Source organism: Paramisgurnus dabryanus, chromosome 3 (assembly GCF_030506205.2).
Source record: "Paramisgurnus dabryanus chromosome 3, PD_genome_1.1, whole genome shotgun sequence".
In the NCBI taxonomy this organism is placed as follows: Eukaryota; Metazoa; Chordata; class Actinopteri; order Cypriniformes; family Cobitidae; genus Paramisgurnus; species Paramisgurnus dabryanus.
Window position 1 is genome coordinate 43,950,327 of NC_133339.1, and position 9,119 is coordinate 43,959,445.

The following is a 9,119-nucleotide window of genomic DNA, read 5'->3' on the forward strand; positions in this document are numbered from 1 at the left end:
TTGCTTATTAAGTGATGAACATTACAATTTGTAATGAAGACTGAAGAAAGTAGGCTACTTCACTTCACCCACTTTGCAGACTTAATTGTTTTAGTTTAGTACTAAACATTAAACCTTTTATGGAGTAGTTTACAGTAGTTATTTAGAACATTTGCACTGTAACTCAATAAAAAAAATCATGTTTAATTTTTTACTTAAAATGAAATTGGATATTTTGAGTATATCAACATTAGTTTTCTTTAAAAATCAATAAGAAAGCAGTTTATGAATTATGCAGTTTATTTCAGATCAAAAAGCACAATAATGTACAAGGATACTCTATAAAGAAAATTCCCACATTTTTTTCAATACAAAACATTTTGTTAAGGAAATTAAACTACTCAGATTAATTCTTTAATATTGCCTATAATTTGTTTTCTACTACACACTATTGCTAAAAAAATTACAAAAATCAGGACAAGGCAATACACTTTTATGCATTTATTAATTGCATTGAGATTTCTTGATCTTTGTGTTTGTGATCTTTCCAGCAGCAGTCACTTTACATGTGATATCTTTGTCTTTCTCCCACTCTGATCTCTCAATGGTTAAATAACTGCTCAACTTGAATTTCTCATTCGGCTGCTGTTCAGCAGATCCGGTCAAGACGCCATCAGTAACTGAGTTTCCATTCACAAACCAACTCACATCAGCAAATCCCACAGACATGTCATTGATCAAACACACCAGAGTCACTTTACTGGAGCTCACATCTTCACTGGATGGAGGCAAAATCTTCACAACAGGAGGAGAAACACCTGAATCTACACAACACAAACCATGGAGAAAGATGAAGAAATAAATGCACTTTATCACAAAATAAGAAGTGTTGAAACTTTTAAACATTTAACATTTTACAACATTAAACTCTCTTAAAATTAAAGATTGAGTTTGACTCTGTTAATGACTGTGTTTGAGTTTATTTATGAAAATCCATCCCAATCCCACCCAAATGTATTTGTAATTATTATTCTAGGACTTATTTAAACAGGTTAGTTGGTTTTGTATATGTTAATTTCCAGAGAACTGAAACTGAATAAATGTAGTCATCTATACAATGTGTCCATAATTTTTGTTATTAAAAGGTGATTCTATTGAACACAACATTAACTATAATCCCTGTTAAAATGTAAAGCAGATCAATTTGTGTGCTGTTAAAATCTTTTGAGTTACAAAAATACATAAAAAAGTGTTGATTATGCAGTAAAATGTTTCTTCAAAAATAAATTGCACCAAATATCATTTTTTATTTTATAAAATATCTTTACATACATTTAAAATATAAAAACAGTTTATTATCTGATTAGAAAGATGACTTACCGGTCACAATGAGTTTTGTTCCTTGTCCGAATACCACAGTGATAGATTTCAGATCTTCAGTCGTACAAAAACCTCCTCAGTCTCTGATGTGATACAAACAGAAGTTGAAACTCAACTTCAACTCATCTCTGTCTCCTTAAGTCCTTTCATATTATTTTCACATACTTGTGATTTCATTTTTTTTTTAAATTGTGTTAAAACTCAAAAACTCACATGCTGAAGTTTAAAATTGCTATAATAAACTACAAAACAAGCCAGTTTACATCATTTATAATCCAGAGTCACATCAGTAAACTTCTTCAGTGAGTTTATAATAAATCAACAGTAACTTATAAACTCTTTACAGACAGGGATTTTAATTACAGGTCAATATTTTAATGTTTAAATTATAAGGATTATAATGATTTGTGTTTCATAAATACCAGATTACTTCACTCTTAAGAAAAATGGTTCTATATAGTACCAAATAAGGGTTCTTCAGTTTGTAAAAATAGCAGCACACTTTTTGGTGTTATATAGAACCCTTTTTTGGGTGGTTCTATACAGAACCTTGCCTTAAAAAGTGCTACATAAAACTACAGTAGTGCTATAAAGAACCTTTTAATTTATCAGCTGTCAGGAGGATTATTTTTGTTATTTATGCACTTTATATTTTATTTCCAGCACTTTATAAGGTTTAACAGTTTAAAAACAGAACTGCAAGACATCAGAAAAATACTTTTATTTTCACTTTTTTATTACATGAGGTGTCATCAATAATAAATATGGGTATTAAAATCACATTGTTACGTTAAAAATATACATCAAAATAAATACATGAATTAAAATGCAAATATAACAAATCACTACTCAAATTAGATATGGATGTTAAATAACTGCTTCAATATTAAATAAACAATAAAATTTGGCAAGACAATCATTCTAAATAGACACAAATTAAATAAAATCATTAATATCATGACATATGCCACATTAAAACATGCAAATGATAATAAATACTGAATATTACCATATTATGACATTACATTCAGATCTACATTTTAGCACCCACAAAAAGACGACACAGAATACAAATTAATGGGATGTTAAATACATTACTAACTGTAAAAATACAAGTCAATAGGATTGTGTTAATGTTTATAGAAGCTAGTCAAAAAATGTCCATATTATTTCGTGTCCTGAAACATTATGCATACTCCATCCAATGTTTCTTTTGTGGCAATGATGCTGAACAGGTCAGATAAGAGTAAGATAATAGATGATCTGCTATGGTGATCTTGAGATGCAGGCTGTGATTACCACAGATTCCCATCACCTGGCTGTGGTCTTCATTTGGTGGACTGTACAAGGTTGAGCATCAGGCCAAACAAGATTTGGGTCTGTTGGTCGTGGGTGAAAAGATAAGACATGGAGACAAAAAGTTAATATAGCCTGGAGTTTGCTTACATACTGTACAGTATGATAAACATGATTTGACAGTTTTCATAAGATTCTGGTCAAGATAACTGTTTTGTCAGTAAAATAGGTGAATGCTTGGTGAAAGATGTATTCATATATTTCCTTGACGTTGTCAGGATCCTATCAGTATCTTGTCTTGTATTACATTTAGTTCATTGTGACAGGGTTCTGACAGTACCATGTTTTGTGTGGGAACACGTGGCTATAGGTTATTTATTATCAGGCCACATGTTTTCCTTGTCCCGTCACTTTTTACCCGATCCCTTACCTGTTATGATTTTCACCTGTTCCCCTTTTAAGTTCCCCTATTTAAAGGACAAGTTCGGTATTTTAGACTTAAAGCCCTGTTTTCAGATTGTTTATGGTGAAATAAAACGGTTTTGACTGAAATTTGGACATATGCGGCTGCCCTGAGAATGTTCGCGTGTTTGTGTTTCACCTCACAGCTCTATAATGGGTTTAATGGTGCACTGGAACAATCCTTCCTAAAATGCATTAAACTTTCGTTTACAAAGACGTGAAACTCACCGAGTGGTTAGGGGTGTTCACTGATATGCTCACACAATAATCGCTGCAAAAGATGCTTTCCAACAGCTGTTTTAGCATTCGTTGTTAACTTGTGGACCTATTTTTTCAAACAGGACATCTAATACTAGTCAATGGAGTTGGCAAAAACTGCGATAAAACCTGTTGGAATGCGTATTTTGCAGCGATTTTTGTGTGAGCATATGTGACCCGTCACGGAAACCAGGGGCACAAGTCGGCAGCACAAGTTTCGAGAAAATGAGAAACAAAGTTTTTTTTTCAAAATTTGTGATTTTCATTTTATTGCAGAATCTGTTAGTTGAGATCACGAAGAAGCCTCTCCATGTTTGAGATAGCAGTTTTTGTATATTTAAAAGCGTACATTTTGCGGTTAAAATATGCTTGTTTTTCCGGAGATTCTACCGTGCAGCGAGGGGCGTCATTGTCTGTGTGTATATTTACATACTGTATAAGCTTTTGTTTTCGCCTCCGCCCCCAAAGGGAACAGCGTGACTACTAAATAAGGATAGTTCGCCCAAAAATGAAAATAATGTAATTAATGACTCACCCTTATGTCGTTCTAAACTCGGAAGACCTCCGTTCATCTTCGGAACACACTTTAAGATGTTTTATCGTTAGATTTAGTCCGAGAGCTTTCTATCCCCTTCATTGAAAATCTATGTATGGTTTCCATGTCCAGAAAGGTAATAAAACATCATCAAAGTAGTCCATGTGACATCAGTGGGTCAATAAGATTGTGTTGATGCATCGAAAATACAGTTTGGTCCAAAAATAGCAGAATTACGACTTTATTCAGCATTGTCTTCTCTTTCGGCTCGAGCGTGAAGTCACGTGACTGTAGTGACGCGCTGCCCTGTTCCTCAGACATGTTTGCTAAGTTTTTTTTTTTTTTTTACTTATAGCGTGCGTCTCCCCAGACTGTAAAGCTCGGGCGCACAAAACAAAAGAAAAATACAAGAAGCTGGGGCGGAACAAATAACAGTCAGCCGCATCGTACGTCAGCCGCGTCACAGACTTTATGCGGCGCCGCAGTGGGATGACGTCAAAGTACCGCGAGAGCTCTTCAAGAAATCTTACGCAGTAGTTTAATTTCGACTCGCTCTCGCGGTACTTTGACGTCATCTCTATGTCAGTTCTTGCAGCGCTGCATGAGTCCAGACACACAGATATCGTTGTATTCTTCATATAATTGGCTACATGTTTTGTCTATCAATATTTTCCATGAAGTCATTGGCTGATGGAGGAACGAGCGAGCCATTGGTAACATCTCTAAAGGATGTCACGTTTTCGACGGCGCTGTTTGGATGATCTATTATACTACTTCCCTATTTTAAATACAAACTTTGAAGGCGGGTTCATGTGTTTAACGGAGTGTAAGCTCATATACCCTTACATGTTACGATTTAAATAGTCTTCAGATTATATATTATATTGTATTACCAGACATTCATGCGAAATCTGATGTAAACAATCTATATTTCACGGATTATACGCATTTGTGGACAAATATGGTCATTGGATAATCTGAAACAGACTGGATTTGATTTGTGATCCCCACAAAGGTAAAAGAGTCATGTTTATTTTTGCGGGTTGTCATTTGGTCATAAAATACTACATATGATGCTAGAACATCTCAAAAAGGGTTTTACAGGGGGTATGGCTTAGCTAAATGAGATGTAAATGAGCCCTATTGTCTCCCCCAGCTGAAAAGAAGAGTCCCTTTCGTCTCTATTTTCTCGGTTTGAGTATTTCTAAGTTCCTATATTCAAATGGCCACAACTTCTCCAAATCTTATCAGATTTCCATGTGTTACACATCGTTGGAAAGCTTAGAAACTGCACTTTCAGAATCTGGGAATAACTCAAAATGCCCAGATCCGACTTGTGTCCCTACTTTCCGTGACTGGTCACATATCAGTGAACACCCCTGACCACTCGATGAGTTTCACGTCTTTGTAAATGAAAGTTTAATGCATTTTAGGAAGGATTGTTCCAGTGCACCATTAAACCCATTGTAAAGGTGAGAGGTGAAACACAAACACCACAAAATTCTCGGGGCAGCCGCATATGTCCAAATTTCAGTCAAAACCGTTCTATTTCATCATAAACAATCTGAAAACAGGGCTTTAAGTGTAAAATCCCGAACTTGTCCTTTAAAGTCCTTGTGTTTGCTGTTCTTTGCACGTTCGTTTTGTTATATTGTGTCCATGACTGTTGTCTATGCCCGTTGTACAGCTTGCTGTAAGTTGTTAGTCCTGTGTATTTATAGTTTAGTCTGTTATTGTTATTTGTAAGTTCATATTTGTTTTATGTCAAGTTTAGTGTAGTTTAGTGTTGATCCTGTCTTGTTTTGCCCCCTAGTGGGTTTTGTTTTCTCTTTTTGTTAATAAAGTTCCTGTTTTGTTCATCCCCCGTCTGCGTTTGGGTTCATCTGCCCCCAAATCCTCACAAAACGAACTTGCAGACACTGAACCCAGCGGACGGGATGTACCGCCGCTCTGCGAGGAGAGGTCGCACCTTTCCCCTTGTTTGTGAACCGGGTCCTACCTGGTTTGATCCTCTTGTGTATGGACCCGGGGTCTGTTCCAGGAGGGAGCCAGCCACAGATCCCATTTCACTTTCACCCTTCCCGGAGGGTCGAGTCTTGGGAGTTTTAACTCTGGGTGACCCGAGACTTTCCACCTCGACCCCAGAGAGCTCCTGTGCACCAGTGTTGCTCCGTGAAAAGCGTGAGAAGAGGATCTCCTGGGAGTCGGCGTCCGGGGGGTCCTCCTCCGAGTCTGTCTCGCCTGTCACAGTGCCTCTTCCACCTTCTGCACTCTCCGCTCCGCGGCCCAGGAAGAAGAAGAGGAAGAAGGGAGATTCCTGTCCTCCGTCTCCTCCTGGGTTCGCGTTGGCTTCTCAGCTAGCTGTAGAACCTCTTGTCCCTGCACCTCAGCCACACCAACCAGCGCAGCCGCCGCAGCCGACAGGGCATGCGCAGCCGGCGCAATCGACAGGGCATGTGCAGCCGCCGCAATCGACAGGGCATGTGCAGCTGCCGCAGTCGACAGACCCAGCGCAGTCGACAGAGCCAGCGCAGCCGCCACAGCGACAGAGCCAGTGCAGCCACAGCCGTCAGCGCAGCCACCCTACTCTTGTCAACCTTGTGGTCCGGTCTCGTCACCTGTCTTGCCGTCCCAGTCAGCCGCAGCGCCTCCTGTCTCACCGGCGCCATCAGTTGTTTTCTCCAATACACCTCCTTCACCCTGTTCTTCTGCCCGGTCACTTTCCTCTGCTATTTTTACTATTCAACCCCAACCCGTGTGTAATTTATGCCTGTCTGACATTGTTATTATTTGTCATGTTTTTTATTGGGTCCTGTCTTGTATGCAGTCTGTTATGTCCCGTGTTTAGTGTTCCCCCATGTGTGTATTCTTGTGGCACATTTAAGTGTAAAAGCAGAATTACTTATTATTATTTTTGTCTATCTGTTGTAGGTGGATCGTGAGTGAAGCTTTAAAAAGTTGGATAGCTGCAGGTCGGCCATTGGCTTGATAACAGTGGTTTATGTGAATTCAGTGACGCATTCTCAAGTAAGAGACGTCTGTGAGGATTTGGGGGCAGATGAACCCAACGCAGACGGGGATGAACAAAACAGGAACTTTATTAACAAAAAGGGAAAACAAAACCCACGAGGGGGCAAAACACGACAGGATCAACACTAAACTTGACATAAAACAAATATGAACTTACAAATAACAATAACAGACTAGACTATGAATACACTGGACTAACAACTTACAGCAAGATGTACAACGGGCATGTACAACGGGCATAAACAACAGTCATGGACACAATATAACAAAACGAACGTGCCCTCATGGGTTTTGTTTTCCCTTTTTGTTAATAAAGTTCCTGTTTTTGTTCATCCCCCGTCTGCGTTTGGGTTCATCTGCCCCAAATCCTCACAGACGTCTCTTACTTGAGAATGCGTCACTGAATTCACATAAACCACTGTTATCAAGCCAATGGCCGACCTGCAGCTATCCAACTTTTTAAAGCTTCTCTCACGATCCACCTACAACAGATAGACAAAATAATCATAAGTAATTCGGCTTTTACACTTAAATGTGCCACAAGAATACACACACAAATCTCCGAAATGTTTTTAACAGTAAATAACTATTATTTTTATGTCAGCATTGAAAGAAACATGCATACATCACCTTTAAAAACAGGATGTGTCTCTCATATCAAGTGGTCATACGCACTGCCTTCACTCCCAGCATAAGCAAGATTTCCTCACATACAAAAACTCTGAAATATCAATAAAAAAAACTAAACACATGTCATACTACATATTCTTTTAAAAATTAGTTTAATAAACTTAATATACAATATACATGTGCTTTTTAACACTTTAACAAATCATTATCCTAAGTCATTGTTCAAGCAGAGTCCTCTAAATATATCATTTAAAACAGTATAAAGCTTACCTGCTATAAAAGGAATGAAGCTTACAGTATAAAGTTGACCTGTTATAAAATAAATAAGGTACAATAATTACTTATGCTGGGAGATTTGATCAAATAAACCTCAGGTTCTGTAGGCTGTTGCTTTTGATTTTATCACAAACAGTAAAAGTGATTAGGTTGATATATGTTCATGTACTGAATAATGAATGAATACTATAAATCACAGTAAACAGAAACATTTGTTAACATTCATTATTCGAAAAATACCTGTACAAATGTCTATTATGTGGTTAAATATTTTGATTTGAATTTAAAAGCATGAAATATACTTCAGGTTTTTCCTGCAAGGCAGAGTTGACTAAGAGTAGTGAGGAGGTTTTTGTCATGATGTGAATCACTGTGATACGCCCTCATTAGCAGAGCTGTCCCATGTCTGACAGTAATACACAGCTGAATCTCTCACATCTACATTATTGATGATCAGCTGATAGTCAAGATTTGACGGAGCTTTAGATGTGAAACGGCTGGATGAAAAACTGGCACCATACTCGTTAGGAGAGCTATGACCATGATAGTATCTCAACACATACTGAGGAGCTGCATTTGGAAGCTGTTTATGCCAAGAAACATAATAGCCCCCCTCATCCTTTCCTATATTACAGTCCATAGTCACAGATTTTCCTTTATCTTCTATCAGTACTGACGGTTTTTGTGTGACAACTTTAGCTGAACTGACACCTGAAATAACAAATGAGAAAATCCTTCATTTCATGTCCATGACATCAATATGTTAAGAGTGAAATGTGTAACTTACATGAGAGAAGAGTGAAGAGATTGATGAATATTATCGTCATCTTGTCTGTGTTTGTGAAGCTGTTTGAGTTTAGTGAAGACATGAAGACAATTTGATTCTCATATAGAGATTTTGAGGAAGAGAAACTCTGAAAGAAGGAAGTTCATTAAAATTCAGCCAATCACCTTCACTTCCTGCTAGAGAGCAACTAACAATCTTTATTTTTACACAGCTCTGCTAAATAATTAATTCTGCTTTATCAACTATTTAATTTTTAACTGTTGAATGCCATCTGTGTCCATGCATTTTTTTTATAATAACTATAATTGGGTATTGTACAATCCAGTCATTTATTAAAGCAACACTATGTAGTTTTTTTACCTTTAAATAATGTCTCTTTCAGAATTATTTCAGTGATAGAACAACTTTTAACTGGACAAATTGTACTGTTGCTGCAACCTGAGCAGCCTCCTAGCTGCTACAAGCACACTATGAAGGTGGCGGTGG

General features: G+C 37.4%; 1 protein-coding gene and 1 long non-coding RNA gene across 2 annotated transcripts; both read right to left on the bottom strand.

Moving 5' to 3' along the window:
• Positions 1-465: 465 nt before the first annotated feature.
• On the bottom strand, positions 466-8,759 carry LOC135744956 (immunoglobulin lambda-1 light chain-like). The gene is made up of 4 exons (XM_073814077.1): positions 8,634-8,759; positions 8,222-8,557; positions 1,360-1,389; positions 466-803 (listed from the first exon to the last, which is right to left on the bottom strand). Exons 1-4 carry the CDS (start codon positions 8,713-8,715, stop codon positions 484-486), a joined length of 768 nt encoding a protein of 255 aa, XP_073670178.1. The 5' UTR covers positions 8,716-8,759; the 3' UTR covers positions 466-483.
• LOC135744957 (uncharacterized) lies at positions 2,123-8,201 on the bottom strand. Its single transcript, XR_010530894.1, has 4 exons — positions 8,149-8,201; positions 7,841-7,879; positions 7,571-7,661; positions 2,123-2,738 (listed from the first exon to the last, which is right to left on the bottom strand). It is a non-coding gene; the product is annotated as an uncharacterized lncRNA (long non-coding RNA).
• Positions 8,760-9,119: the final 360 nt, after the last annotated feature.